A 15,497-nucleotide genomic window follows, 5' to 3' on the forward strand; every position below is an offset into this window, starting at 1 on the left:
GAGGTGGGATTTTTTTGTTTGTTTTAAAGATCAGGTTGTTGTATGGCACAGGGTGAGAAAGGGTCATCCCAGGTACAAGGAGAGAGCATCCAGACAGCCCAAAGAACAGGATTTCTTCAAGGTCTGCCGTGATCAGTCAAAAACAATGTCCTTCATCTCTTCTGCAGATGAGGAAAGTGAAGCACCAGCTAGGACTGTATGTGCTCACAGGTGCTTAGCAGCAGACAAAGGACAACATAACCTCCTGGGCACAACAACTCACTTCATCTTATGCACCCTTGGGCATCAACTAAGGCATCACAAGCCTTGGACTGCAAAAGGAGATGACGCCTCCAAAAGGAGCTGAGATATCCATACCCATTTGCGCTGCCTTTAAGGAGAGCTTCTGACTTAAGTAAAGGCTCACTGGGGCAGGATGTCTCCCAGTCCCCATATTGGTTTGAGTCACCGGACCTGGTCTGGAGGGCACATGCTGGGGACAACCATCCCAGAACCTTCTAGACCCAGGAAGATTGCTCCAGGGGATGTCATCACCCACAGGACGAGCCTCCTGGGCTGCACGCGGAGGTGGCACGGGGCACTCACAGGCATGGGCTTGACGTAGAGGATGAGGAAGTGCAGAGCCATAGACATGACGATGGCCCCCAGCAGCCAAATGTTGAGCCATGGCGGCATCCGTAGCAGTGACTGGTTCTCAGAGACACTGTGAAAGTGAGGGGACAGCGTTAGCCCCAATAACCTCCTGCTCCCCCTGCCTGCCCAAGATGGGGGTTCCCACTCCTCTCCAAGGCTGTACACTATAGCCCATCTTCCAGACTGTTCATCTTCAGGCTTTGCCACGATTTGGATCTGGACACCCATCTCAACGCAACCAGCCATGCATGGGTTGAGACTGGTTGTTAACAGGGCCAAACTGCTAACGGATGCAGATCCAAGTCCTTCCTCCACTGCTACCGACAGCAGCACGCTGGCTCGGAGGAGTTTATTTACAGTGAGCCCACTGGTGCTCTGCGAGAACGCTCTGAAGGGCTCCTCTGAGTCAAAGCAAAGCCCTCAGCCCACCAACGGCTGCCCAAAGAGACCCTACATAAAACTGGTCAAGCATAGAGCATACAGAGCAATCCTGTGGCCACCCTACCTGTTCAGAGCGTTGCACATTTCGATTGTCACCAGCGCAGACAGAGCCATCGTGGTTGGGTATCGGGACTCAAAGATCTCACAGTCGATTCCTTCAAAGATGGGGTTGTCCTCGGTGCACCTCATGAAGTTCCTCTGTCGGCACAGGAAACCGCTGGTGAATACACGGCAGAGCAGCAGTGTAGGAAAGGCAGGAAGGAGGAGGAAGAGGTCGACTGGTTGGGGGGCACATGGTGAACCTTAATTATTAGGGGTGCTGTTAAATATCCCACAGTTCAGAGCAACTGATAAAACTGTCTAAAGTGACGCAGCTTCTGCCGTCATTGGGGCTTTGGGGTGGTGGCTAGATAGCGGCTTGGAGATTTTCACATGCAGTTAATAAGGTGTTTGAGTACACGTGCATCTCCATCAAAAATACACCTTCCGTTGCATGTGACATTGGGTGCAGCGGCAACCGCTTTCTCGCTACCTTGTTCAGACCTACAGTAATGTAAAAATCAATCCCTTTCAACGTGGGATCAGGTACAGGAGCTACTTTCAGCTTCTTTGAATCAAGTTTTTCTGACCATGCTGGTGGCTGGCAGAAGCAAGGCTGGAAACATGACCCTGAGGGAGAGAATTTGCTTTTATTTTAAATTATTGTCTTCTCCACCAAGAATTTGGGAACACTACAACAACCATAGAAGACAGGTAGAGGAAAGACCCCAACACCAGAATCCATGCCCTCTCCCACCTGCTCAACACATTGGTCCATTCCCCTCCTGACTCACCAGCTGATGGAAGGAGACCTGCGGTCCCTCGGCGTCGTACAAGAACCACCAGGTCGCTGCACCCACCGTGGCCAGGCCCACGTACACTGTGGCCAAGAGAGACACCCTTATCCCCAGCACCCAGCAAGGAGCCCGCTACACCATGCCTGTTCTTGTCCTCCGCCCACCAGCAGCACCCGCAGGGGCTCACCTCCGATGGCCAGGTAGCGGAAGAAGAGCCAGCCGCTGATGAGGGGCTCCTTGGGGTTGCGGGGAAGCTTGTCCATAATGTCCAGGTCAGGGGGGTTGAAGCCCAGTGCGGTGGCCGGCAGCCCGTCCGTCACCAGGTTCACCCACAGCAGCTGCACAGGGATGAGGGCCTCGGGCAAGCCCAGGATGGCTGTCAGGAAGATGCTGCGGGTAAAAAAACCAGAGGTGCCAAATCAGATGAGCTCGAGGGCAGCCAGAGAAAGTGTCTGTGTTGTGCAAGGGGAGAGCAAGCAGGAGCCCTGGATCCGAACACCCCAAACTGAATATTCACCCAAAGTCCTGCAGATGAACCCACAGCACCTGAGTCAGGAGCCTGAAGTCCAGGAGTGAATTTTGCAGTGAAAATCTCTTCCTGTTGCTATTAAAATTTGCTTTGCAGTCAAAACCCGACCACTGACGCCCCCACGGCCACATGGGTTCCTGTTCCCAGCACAAACACGCCTGCTGAACCACAAGGGCAAAGGATGCCCAAGTGATCCCGAGGCTGTGCCCACTTGCTGAGGACAGCACTGGTTTTCTGGGAGGGATGGGCAGGGGACAGGGGGAGCTGGCCAGGACCTGATGCAAAGTGCATCGGTGCGACCTAGTGACAGCAGCCTGTCCACAAATATCCGCTCCCATCTTAGACACTGGCATGGGCTTAAATAGGCCATGCATTAATAAAACAGCTCCTGGGGAGTGGTGTGTTTATAAAACCACAAGAGAAAAATCTCCCTGTCCCTGGTGGACAACGCAGAGCTGCTCGGTTTGGTACCCGGGGTTACAATTTTGGGCACCTCATGCTGCCAGGGGCAGAGAACACAGGCAGGTCACCTGCCCCGAGAGACGCACCCCCACTACTGCTCCCCGCAGCAAGGTGCCCGGTGCAAAGGGCTCTCACCATACCACCTCCCCAACGTTGGAGGAGATGAGATAGCGGATGAACTGCTTCATGTTGTTGTAGATGGCTCTGCCCTCCTCGACGGCTGACACAATGGTGGAGAAGTTGTCATCAGAGAGTACCATCTCGGCGGCCGACTTGGCGACGGCCGTGCCCGACCCCATGGCGATGCCAATCTCGGCTTTCTTCAGGGCCGGGGCATCGTTGACGCCATCACCCGTCTGCATGAAGCAGTGATTAATGGGGTGCAAGGGACTGGACTGGGTAGAGAGGAGGGGAGTGAGGGGTAGTGGCGTGTCCCCGGAGGACTCACCATGGCGGTGATCTCGTGGAAGGACTGGAGGTACTCTACAATGCGGGACTTATGCGCCGGCTCCACGCGGGCGAAGCACCGCGCATCACGGCATGCCTGCCGCTGTGCCTCGGGGGGCAGCTCGTCGAACTCCCGGCCCGTGTAGGCTTTGCCAGCCACATCCTCGCTCTCTGAGAAGATGCCGATCCTGCGGCAGATGGCCACTGCTGTGCCCTTGTTGTCGCCAGTGATCATGATGACACGGATGCCTGCCTTGCGGCACATCTCGATGGAGGTGGTGACCTCCTTGCGGGGAGGGTCCAGCATCCCCACGCAGCCCACAAAGGTCAGGTTGTTCTGCAGGGAGACAGCCGCAGGCCCACATTAACCCCCAGGGACGCAGCTGGTTCCCTCCCTGCTGTGAAACCACCCTGGGCACACAGATCTCTCCTGGGAGGAAACTTTCAGGAGGTTTCCTACAAAGAGCCCCATGGATTCACCCTATAGCCCCAATGCAATGGGATGTTCCCATCCCTTCTGCTGCTCCTCACACCTTTCCACTTTGCTCCCCCCCTCCCTGTTCCTTTTGGTGGTCCCTGGACCCCTTTCAGAGGGATGAATACCACAGGGATGAATGCCTGGTGGGACAAGGCTGTTGACCTCAGGACCGGACCCCGCTGCTTGCAGCTCTGCACCAGGGTTTGCAGAGGAGGAGCCAAGCCATTGCACTGCCCAGTGGCCACAGAGAAACCAGAGAGAAAATCCAGCTGAAGCAGCTGGAAGTGGGTGGAAAAACTTTGAGAATAAGGAAAAAAGCTCTGGGAGAAAGCCGCTGGTGCTGTACCTCATAGTGGATGAAGGCGGCAGAGTCATGCAGCTGCATGGTCTCCCTGCGGACGGGCGCGTCGTGGGTGGCCAGGGCCAGGCAGCGCAGCGTGTCGATGCCCATGCCCCAGTCCCGGATCCTGCCAAGGATCTTCTCCCGCACCGGGGGTGTCAGTGGGACCCTGGCAGTGCCCACGCGGACATGGGTGCAGCGCTCGATCACACTTTCCGGGGCGCCCTGGGAAGGAGCGGAGGGCTTAGGAGCTGGAACGAACCTGGAGGATGAGCATCTCTTGCCAGCACCAAAGGAAGTGCTGGAAGGAGGGAAGGCACCAAGTTTGGGCAAAGGAGAAGGAAACCTCCCCCAGCTCCAGCGCGCGCATCCGGACACAGCGGCTCAGCGCGCTAGATGGCAGCCTCCGACCGAGCACACGGGCACCGCGGCCGGGAAGGACGAACCCGCGTCAGGTCACCAGGCAGCAGGGTCTGCTCTGGGGGGGATCCATGACTCCTGCAAAACCCACACGTCTGCCCGGGACACTCCCACCCTGCGGGTCCCCTCTCAGACCTGGAGGGGACTAGGGCTTTAAATCTCCGCTGAAAAAAAATGTGCTGCCTGTGGGATGCTCAGCAGATGCTTGCGATGCCTTTGCAATTCAGGAAAACATGTCCTTTAGCATCACAGCATCTCACCCCGTCCCTTCTGACCTTACCAAGGAGCCCCAACATTGCTTTTTAATATAAAATTTGCAATCTTTCTATTGATTGTCTCAAAAAAGCTTGCCCAGGGCCGGCAGGACCACAGATGCGGTGGCTCCAGAGGGTTCCAACCTGACCCGGAGGACAGAGTTCACCCACCCAGAAGATATCCCAGTGGGAACAGCAATATACAATCTTCTCAGAGTCAGCAGGGGGAAATTCCTGCCGCATCTCATCTCTTGGGAAGAAAATGCCCTTTAAAACACTACTTTATTTCTGGTTACAGTGGAAAGCTGGACATCACATTTTGGGCATTACTGGCATCCGGAGGGTCCAAGCCTTTAATAAAAGCAAGTGCCCAAGTTTTGCACAGGGTCAGTTCTCCCCTGGCCCCAGCACCAGCCCGCTTAGTGCCTTTTTCTCCTTCTAAATCATTTTACCTCCTTTTTCTCCTATCAATACTGCAAAAACTCACCTCCTCCCTGACCACACCAGTCTACCTGCTGCTCCTGGGCCCCCAGAACAGCTAAGGGAGGAGACAAACTGCAAAGCATCACTTGCCCGCTGCGGTAAGGGCCAAATCCTGCTGGAGAGTGCATGGGGAAGGATCCTGCAGGGTGCTGAGGACCTTGGCCCCTACCTTGACGAACATCTTGCTGCCAGAGGCGTTGTGGCCAGGGCCAGTGGGCGTGCAGTACACCGACATGGACTTGCGATCGCGGGAGAACTCCAGTGTGCACTCCTTCCTCATCAGCTGCTTGATCACCTGCAGGGACAGCGTGGGGCTGAGCCGGGACATGATTTTTACTCTTCCGATTCTCTCCCCCATCCCACCAGGGGGGAGTGCGCGAGCGGCTGCGTGGGGCTTGGCTGCCGACTGGTGCTAAACCACAACGCAGGGACGCAGCAGCTGGTGCTCTCCATCGTGGCTAACAGCCCTGCGGAGCCGGCACAGCACCCATGATGGGAGGAGAAAGGCAGCCACAGGAGCCAGGAGGGATGGGACTGTGCAAAAAGCAGAAGGAGATTTGCCTATGCAATTTTAAGGAGAATTTTAACCCCTCTGACTACACCATTGCTGCCCAGCCTGCAGCACACGTCAGCATGTGCCACACCTTGATTTTATTGACCCCACATGGGATGTCAAACAGCTGCTGTAGCCTAAGATAAAGCCCCATTTGCCAGGGAGGTGGGGGAGACATTCCTTGGCATTGGGCTCTAGCTGCGCTGCAGGAAGGGGAATTGCATCCCATTCATTACAGCCGAGGGATTTGCCTTGATCCTGCACCCACAGGGGTCAGTGGGAGTGGGAGCACCAATATCGTCACCTGAAGCTGGATTGGTTCCCATCAAATGAACTTGTTCCACAGCTACGACTAATTAGGCTCATTTCAGGACACACTAATTACCCTGAGGGCTGCCAGCTAAGCAGTAAGAGTCATTCGTCCAAACGGTACCCGCAGGTTTGCAGGGTGAGGACAGAGCAGGGGCTGCCCAGCGCCTGCACCCCATGGGCACCGGCAGTGCCCACAGACAGGCTCCTGCACCCCAACGCCCCCCACAAACCAGGCTCTACTATTGATACTAGTTAATTACTTAAGGAACTAAATGCCCAGCAAGACAGCAGCCAGTTCTCCTCAGACCGATCCCTCTCTCGTGCATCCACATCAGCATCACGGCATCTGAGCCCGGCTCCTGGGAGGACATGTCTTGTCCCCGAAAAGCCTTTAAGTGAGCAGGGCATCTGGGCCCAACCCAAAGCATTTTCCGGAGCGGGCAGCAGGGACAATGAGACCACCCTTGTTCTGCGTGGCTCAACTGCTTACACGATTATTATTCTTTGTTGCCAGGAGGGTGTTGCTTGCGATGAGGACGCAAGCAGCTTTTTGCCCAGGACTTACAGCAACTTAAATCTAAATAAATCAGTGAAGGGGGCAAAGGAAAAGAAAACTCCTTTTGGGGTAAAAACTTGCAAATTCAGAGTTAAAAAGGATGCTCCTACTGCAATGAAGCTGCGAGCAGGGGCTGGGGAGGTGGAGAGATGTGCAAAGGGGATTTGCCCATGCAAAATGCGGGCACTGTCTGTGGATATACCAGGCAAACCCCAAGGGGCTCTCAAAGGCCAAACCCAGCATGGGGTACAAGCAGTGATGTCCCCGCTGGGCATTGCACGCTCAGCACAGCGGCAAGGACACCTAGGAGCAGCCAGCTGCTGAGGAAACCCTGAAATCCCACCAGAGGTTTCTAAGCACAGAACCACTGGGAGCAAAATCAAGAAGCAGTAAAGAAACGCTGCCAGGAAACTCCAAGGAAGGTTTCTTTTTTTTTTGTCCCTGCCCAAACACAAGAGTAATGGGAGAAGGACCAGCGACCGAACCCAGCCTGGCACCTGAATGGAAGGGCAGTGATGGGCCCACATAAAGCAGCAGCTGCGGGACTGATGTACAGCTGGGAAATTCCATCTCTATCAGAAAGGAATCAGGGGATTTATTATGACCTGCTCAGACCTATCTGGGGAAGAAATAGCAGAACAGAGATCCTTTACTTTGAGCAAGCAAAGACTTTATAAGATCTAGCAGCACGATACCAAAGCCGAGTAAATCCAGACATGAAATAAAGCGTATTTTCACCAGGAGGACAGGGACACACTGGAGAGCTGGAGTAGGGGAATAGCCAGCATAGGAGATTTTCACATCAAAAATAGATGTTTCCAAAGAGCAAGCCTCCTTCAGGCAGGCATGGCTCTGGGGAACGGGGTTTGGTTCATGCTGTGGAGGATGGCTGCTGAGTGCAAACCAGGCACCTAAAGATTTGCTGAGGAGCTACAAAACTCCAAACCTCCTCGTCTCAGCTGGAGCTCTGGCCATCACCAAGGAGGTCTCTCCCAGCTGAGCAGGAACTGGGCTGAGTTTGAGCCTCGGGTCAGCTGCTCCGAAGCTCCACATGGACCTAGGTTAGTCCCCATGGCCCCAGCATCAGCCCCCCCAGGGCTACGGCACTACCTGCTCCAAAAACAGCTCAGCCCCCTGCAAGCCAGGAAATTGCATCCTTGTGGCAGATCTTAGATCATCGCAAGTGGTTATTATTCAAATAACAGTCATCCCAAAGCCCTCTTCTCCCTCCCACCCCCTGGCACCGGAGCTCACGGGGGCCTCCCCACCACTCACCGAATTGCAGGCGTTGGCTCGCTCCACCTTGGACAGTTTACTAGTGTCAGTGTTGAAGACGTTCATCTTCTCCACCAGGCATGTCAGGGCTGTTTCAGTGGCTTCCCCCACCTTCTCGTAGACTTTTTTGGACTAGAGGGCAATAAAGAAATAGGAGCTTAAGCTTTAAAGCACATCGCCTACCTGCTGCTCCGACCCAGGATGCTGTCACCCACTGCACCATCCCAGGGCTCCCAGAGCACTGACCTGGGATGGGCCGAGCCAGAGCAGGGGATCCCAAGGGACAAACCTCTGCTGCAAAGGGGGCCTGCAGCGAAGGGAAGAGCATCACTGGTGCCCCACCACCATCCCAGCCCCAGTGCCCCCCGCACCTCATTGTAGTCCAGCGAGGAGTCGTTGCAGAGGGCGCAGATGGTGGCCAGCTCCACCAGCCCGTCGTACTGCCCGCACTGCACCGGCTGCTCGTCCTTCAGGCTGCAGGGAGAAAACAAACCCCAAAGCCTTACACTTCCCAGGTTACACGTTCAAATAATACTTAGTTTCTCCTATATACCCTTGTAAAATTTTCTGAGAAGAGGGAGAAAGAGCCCAGTTAAAGCCCCAGGCTTGGCAATAAACACCTGGGTTTGGATTTTGTGCTTTATCAAATGCGGCAGGACTAGTTGCAAAAAAATATCACAGGAGGCAAATAAACTCTGGAAGTGCCCCAGAATAAAGGGGGGGCTGCAGAGGAGCTCGAAAGAGCATTGGGCCTGAAAGCAGGGGCTGTCAAAAGGCTGATGATGACGGATGAGAAAAGGGGCAAAGAAATTCAAGTTAATGTTCACTCCCCCAGGGGTCTCCAGCTGCTGAGGATCCAGAGGAGCCGCAGGACCGGCAGCAAGTCCCTTCTCCACCCCGTGATGCTGCTTCGTGCTCTGGCGAGCCTGAGGGCACCCAAGGGAGCATTTAAAAGCAGCAGACAAATTTAACAGCTGCATTGCTGTGGCTGTTTCCAAGCAAGCGGCAAACTGCTGCCTTTGCTTCCTAAATAGCAGCTCTTTGCTATGTATAGGAGCACACACGTCACTGGAAAGGAGCAGCCCTGAACACACCAGTCAGGCAGGACGCTGCTTTGCACCCGCTGCCCAGCGGCAGAAACAGCAGCGGTCATCTTCAGGGGAAATAAAAAATTACCCCAACTCCAGGAGAGGTAACTGCAGGTTAGAGCTGTATAAACCCAGCCGGTCATCTGTTTGCTGGAAAAATAATTTGTCAGGCATTTATTAGGATCAGTTTATTCCACTGCTGTTTCCCAATGGAAAGAACATTTTGGAGCCCTTGTTACAGCTCAGAAGCGGAAAACAGGGAGCAGCCAAGAAAATCTGAAAAATCTGTTTGCTAAGGGACAAGAAGCCGTGCTGGGCTGAGCACAGGCAGGAGAGAGCTGCTGCCTCTTGCCCAGAGGATGCTGCCCGGCCCTGCCTCACGGGCAGGGAGAAGGCAGCGGGTGGAGGAGGGATTCTGCAGATGCTCTGGGCTGGGTTTTGATATTTGGGAAGGTGGAAATACCAGGGTTGGCTTTTGCAGCATGTGATCCCCTGGACACTGCTGGGAAGGGATGGGGGGATGCATCCCCATTGTCAGCTGTCCCTGCATGGAGCCAGGCGAGATCTGCGTGCTAGGAACGGCATCAGCAAAGGCGCTGCTGGATGGGTGCGGTGTGGCGACGCGAGCAAAGCCGAGGCCAAACACATAATATCCCCCACACCAAGACCAGGCTAAAGCAAGCTGCCAAGTCCTCCAAGAATTTCAGTCCCACCAGCCCCAAGAGAAACGCCCCCATTCCCTTGGTGACACCTAAGTGAGCTCTTGCGTCCCACTTGATGTGCAGGGCAGGCACAGGGCTGAAACAAAACTCAAAAGTAACACGAATTGCTGCGGATGAAGGCAGAGCCTCACCACAGACAGTCCCTGGAGGAGAGGGGACACTGCAGCTTCAGAGGTTAGCAGGCACGAGTTCAGCTTTCCAGTCCTCCTCATTTAATTGAAACACACTGATTGATACCAGCTTATGACCTGGCTCACTTTTTGATGGAGATTCCTAGCCAAGGATCAAATTAGCTCTATAAATATTCATGAAATTAAGTCTGAGGCTGGGATGAATTATAGTCGCTCGACAGATGAGCAGAAGGGACCGTGGTGAAGAACGTGCCCGGGATCACACAGCAAAGCGAAGGGGAGCAGAGAGTGCTCCAACCACTGGCTGAGCTTCTCATCTTCCTCCTTCCCAGACCTTCCCCACACTGGGGAACATCACCTCCCTTTGAAGGAGGGGGAACAAACAAACGCAACAGCAGAAAACCCCATTTGTGTAATAACACACCAGGGAATAGCTCCGGGCTTCCACTCCCCACCCTTGGCTGCAGCTCAGCAAAGCCCACGTCTCCCCTGAAATGTGTCCTGCATCGGTAGGATCATGCCCCAGGCACAGCAGCCATCTCGGCTGTCCCTGCTGAGGATGCAGGGCTCAGGTAGCGCTTTCCTGCCGGGATTTGCAAGCCCCTCGGCGCATTGCCAGCAGCACGGCTCCCAGAGAAGCTGCTGGCCCTGGGTCCTGCTTGGGCAGGGGCAGCAGTTGCTGGCTGATACCAAAATGCACAGGCTTCAGATATTTGGAGAATGAGCACGTTCTGCAAAAACCCTCATCCATCACTATTCCCACACTTGCTGTCTTCTCTGCTTCAAAGCAGGCTCATTTTATTAGGATTGCTAACGAAGGGAGAGCTGAGCGCGCAGGAGCCCCTTTGCTGAGCAGTGGGAGGACGGTAGGCAGAGCCGGGGCGCGTGCCCTGCAGCATCACGTCGGTGAGGAGCTGGTGATGAGGGACGGTGAAACAATTGCCCTGGCTCCCACCGAAAGCAAAAGGCTGCCACCTGATGCTTGCAAGCCCAGTGTGGCCAAAAACCAGCACCTAGCAGGTATCTCCATAAGTAGGGGTCGGCATGGCTGCAAATGGCCATAGAAAACCCCCCTTTCCCCCCAGCTTGCGGGGCCTAGGGTCCCCCAACTGTGGTCATGAGCTCAACCCTCCCACCTGCCCCCGGCCGTGCTGCCAGTGCAGGGCCACCTCATGTCACCCCCGAAGTAAAGGGGACCCGCACTCACATTTGTCCCTCGGGGGCGTAGGTGGAGCCAGTGATGCTGAACTCGTGCAGGCTGCACTGGGCACCCTCCACACTCTCCATAATGAACATCTGCAAGGAGGAAAGATGGAGACAGAGCATTAGGCAGTGATTTTTTGGTACAACCTACTTGCCCTGCCTGGAGACCCTCCAGTCGGTACCATCCCAGTGATGGCCACGCCAGCTCTGGGCTCAGCCCCTCCCTGGTTGCCCACCGCTCTTGGCCATCACCGACTCCTTCCAGATCTCCCCTGCCTTCTTCATGTTCACCTCCTCCAGCTCTTTTTTTTCCATCGGAGAGGACCGATGCTGAGCCAGCTCCTGAGAAGGTGCCTGTGTTTTTCTTGGAGCAGAGAAGGAGCCAGGTCCGGGTTTCTGCTCCTGCCCCAGCTGCCCTGGAAAGCCTCCGCAGGGCAGGATCCGACCAGCCAGGAGCTGCGGGAAGAGGCTGCCCCTGCCGCCCTTTTCCAGCCAGCTCTCAGCCACCAGCTCGCCCTGCGTGTTACCGGGATCACAGCTCGGCTCCGGGCCCTGGCAGCACGGCAGCTCAGTAATAAAGCCCTGGGGAGCCATAAAAGTACCACACGCTCCATTTTTAGTGATTTTTGCCTTTCAAACTCCTTCCAGTTTCTCTCTTGCCTATATAGTGAGAGCAACAAAATAAAACAAAGAAAAGGAAATAGATTAAAAATCCCCCTTCTCCCAAGCTCTCCCAATCCCCCTTGCACAGCCCACCCTGCAGGGCACCTCCAGCGGCAGCAAAGAGCAGTGCCCGACCCCAGCTGGGGCGACAATTTGGCGACACTCGTTTCTGCTTAATCATTATTTACGACCCGCGCTGTAGCCAAAAAGAAACATAATAAATAAATAAATAAGATTGTTTTGACAAATGCATTTCTCCAGCCACAAGCGCGTGCGGGGAGCAGCCAGGAGGGAGGATGGCTGCAGGGTGAGATGCCCTCAGCTCTGCAGACCTGCTTGACAGCTCCAGCAAGTGGGTGCAGGAGCAACTGTCCCCCTCCACCCTGTCTCAAATAATTTATTTTCCCTATTTATTTTCCTCTGTTCATTTGAAATGTTCCCCAGAAGCAATCAGGAGACATCACGAACACCAGAGCTGCAACGGTGCTGGGTACCATCCACTCCTCTCCTCTCTGCACTTCCTCCAGCAACAGACAGAGGCTAATTTACTATTATTATTAACCATTGTTGATAACACAAGGGCACCCCACCAGTGCAGCCACACTGGCTGGTGGGTGTGAGACCCCCCCATGCTGCCTGGTATCCCCTGGGACAAGCTTAGGACCAAGCCAAGGGAAAAGGTCAAGCTCAGGAAAGCATGTTTATGGCAGGTTTAGCACCGGGACACCTCGGCAGGTTTTCTCACCTCTATATTTTGCAGGTTTGGGCAAATCAAAGCAGGAGGTTCAAAGCATATGTCGCCTATGTAAATACTTCTGAGCCCAAAGCAACCTCCTCACAGCCCCACAGCTTCATAGCTATTTGCAGATACCCCATTTGCTGGCCTATTGCCCTCAGCTCCCTTCCCAGAGCCCATCCTTGAGGGCCCTCAGCATCCCTGAAGGATTTCAATGAAAATCATAAGCCAAAGGGTTGCAGGAGAGACTCAGGACACACCGGGCCCTCCGCTGAGTCACTGAGCTCCTCTGGCAGGAGCTGAAAATTCTAATACGTGAAGGACCTCGATAAGGAGAACCAAAACACATCACATCTCTTTCGGCAACTGAACCGCCCCAAGATAACCGACTCCAGGAATAGAGGTGAAGTGTAGCTGAAATTTCCCAAAGTGGAGGCTTCTACAATACCAAAAGGGACCTTCAGAGCGTGAGCATCCTCCTTCTCTTTTTGAGATGTCCAATGCTACCGGCCTTCCAGAGAGCCATAATCTCCTGGTCTTTTCAGAAAATGGTCTCCTGCCCTCAGAAATGCTGGACGGACTCTTATTTATTAAAAAAATCTGAAAGCATTCACCCTAGCCACCACTGGTTTTGCCTGATACGGGCCTGTTTGTTTTCAAACGCTCGCAGCTACAAAACAATTACTACTTTCACAATAGCAACTTTCTTATTAGAAAAGGAAAAGAAAAAAAAAAAAAATCATTCCAGGCCCTTTATTTTTCCATGCCTATTTAAAAAGGTGCTGCGTAACCCACGGCAACCAGAGGTTATATCAAATTTCCTGCCTGCTCCCAGCTTGTGTGACTGGCAGAGCGAGGGGGCGGCCGGGGGATTGCAAAGGTGTTTGCGGGTTTTTGGCGCGATGCTTCGGCAGATTGCCAGGCTGAAAAGGGGGCAGGTTGGAAGGCAGTGGAAACAGTCTGGAGGAAATAGCTATGGCTTAATCCGTAAAGAGGATAAGTAAGGTTTCCATCCTGAAAATAATAAAAATAATAACAGAAGTAATAGAAGGAGGTGGCAAAGCTGCGCGCCGCAGCTTGGCCGGGCAGTCTGGGGAGACTGCCAAAGAGATGCCCGCAGAGGGGCTGCCTGACCCCCTGCATGGCCATGGTGAACACCAGCTCCAGCAAGGGGAACTCACCCAGCACCCCTCAAGGGCTTCCTCCCGCTCACGCCCCTGCCCTTAACCCTTTTAAAACCATGCTGGCAATTTGTGGTTTTAATGTAACAGAGGGAGAGAAAGGAAAATATTACTATGTGCTTACGAAGAGTGCACCCTGCTCCTCCTGCCCCGCAGATCTCACCTGGCCCCAGCGCTGTATCACACAGCTGGATACTGCCAGCGTGTATTTTTAGAAAGCAGAGGGCACTCATGGATGCACCGTCCCTGGAGCAGCACAGAGCAGCTGGCTGCAGGCTTGCAGGGAAGAGGGTTGCGAAGGATACATCTCCACATTTCTGTATTTTCTGTATTATCTTTAAAAAACTACTCGTCAAAAGGCAGACAAGATAGGATTGCTGTCTGGAATAGTAACAGGCTGTAATCATCAGTCATTTACCCATCAATCAGCCCACGGAGCAGCCCCATTCTCCTCCTGCGCCGGAAGCAGCCCCGGATGACAGGCACCCACCGGCAGCTGCCACAGCCGCCAGCTCGGCCACAGCCTCTGGGAAACCCCCGCTAAGGTCTCCCATGAATTAGTGACTGTTTAGATAGGCAAAACTGCCACACCAAGGCACAGTGTCCTGGAGATTAAAAAGCAAACAGCACCCGCACTCCTGGGTGGCTGCACCGGGGATGGCAGTTTGCACATCCAGGCTCTGCTACAAGGTTTAGTGAAAATAAACCCATTTCTCCCCAAAACACCAGCCATCTCAGAGACAGCCACCGACCACCTTCCTCTCCTGGATGTGGGGTGCCAGCATCTCCCCACTCCAGCCCTGTCCTGCTCTGCCCCACGCAGCAGCAGCCCCGAGCCTGCACAGCCACACTCGCATCTCTGCTTCAGGTCCTGACTTTTGGACACCACCCTCATGCTCCTGGAAAATTAAGTTATCACACATAAAAGGGTGCTCATCTTTTAGGAGACTGATTTAAATGTGCAAGAGCAGAGCTGCAATGCCTCTCTGCCCCCTTCTCCCCCCGCCAGTCTCCCATCACTCCCACCTGCATGGTTATTTAATGGTTCAGAGAAGGCTGTCCCTGGTTGCTCTGCACCATGGACTGGGGGAGATGGTGATCTCAGAGACCCCCAGTTGACCATAAGGTGAGTGACATGAACCACGGGTTTAATCTGATTTACTAAGTGGGTTTGTGGCTTTACTGTGTTACAGCAGAGCTGTAACCTCTGGTGGACTTGAGGCCAGAGCAAAAGGGCCAAAGTCTTGGCCACCCCAGATGGACAGGGACCCTGGCACGAAGCCCTTCCGTGGGCACTTAACGCCCACAAGCATTTGGGGGGGCACCCCTTCTGTGCTGACTGCATGGCATCCATATGCACCCAGCTGAGCTGGCCCAGCCGGCGCTCTGGCCACGAGTCCTGGGCACCGAGCGGGACGCGGAGCCAGCGGCGCAGCCTTCGGAAAACAGCTCAGGGTTTTAGAACAGGCTCAACACCTTTCAAGAGTCACTTTAATGCTCTACAGACCTGACACCGGCAGCAAGACATAAAGGGCAAGCACCGCTCAGCAGCATACCCTGTGGCCAAGCAGCTGCACCCACCCAGATTCAGTGTATGTGTTAATTAAATGGCACTCAATTAATACATTTTTCCAGGTTATTGATAAGCTTTTGTGGCTTTTGCACCTCTGTAGCTGAGCTGGCTGCTCGGTGCAGGAACACATCCAGGACACGCCAACGGCCGCCCAGCACAAATATTTACCCACCCGCCGCTC

The 15,497-nt window shown here is 54.3% G+C and overlaps 1 protein-coding gene across 5 annotated transcripts in view; it reads right to left on the reverse strand.

Moving 5' to 3' along the window:
• ATP2A3 (ATPase sarcoplasmic/endoplasmic reticulum Ca2+ transporting 3) overlaps window positions 1-15,497 on the reverse strand; it is a 60,062-nt gene that overhangs the window by 11,707 nt on the left and 32,858 nt on the right. For all 5 annotated transcript variants that reach the window (XM_064468313.1, XM_064468316.1, XM_064468312.1 and 2 more), the window contains exons 9-19: window positions 11,168-11,256; window positions 8,391-8,493; window positions 8,020-8,151; window positions 5,493-5,618; window positions 4,173-4,391; window positions 3,350-3,685; window positions 3,037-3,257; window positions 2,098-2,300; window positions 1,908-1,993; window positions 1,139-1,272; window positions 586-703 (exon numbers count right to left, since the gene is read on the reverse strand). In XM_064468313.1, coding sequence (XP_064324383.1) covers window positions 586-703; window positions 1,139-1,272; window positions 1,908-1,993; window positions 2,098-2,300; window positions 3,037-3,257; window positions 3,350-3,685; window positions 4,173-4,391; window positions 5,493-5,618; window positions 8,020-8,151; window positions 8,391-8,493; window positions 11,168-11,256 — 1,767 coding nt within the window. The remainder of the gene's footprint in view (window positions 1-585; window positions 704-1,138; window positions 1,273-1,907; window positions 1,994-2,097; window positions 2,301-3,036; window positions 3,258-3,349; window positions 3,686-4,172; window positions 4,392-5,492; window positions 5,619-8,019; window positions 8,152-8,390; window positions 8,494-11,167; window positions 11,257-15,497) is intronic.

Source organism: Phalacrocorax carbo, chromosome 17 (genome assembly GCF_963921805.1).
Source record: "Phalacrocorax carbo chromosome 17, bPhaCar2.1, whole genome shotgun sequence".
Classification (NCBI taxonomy): Eukaryota; Metazoa; Chordata; class Aves; order Suliformes; family Phalacrocoracidae; genus Phalacrocorax; species Phalacrocorax carbo.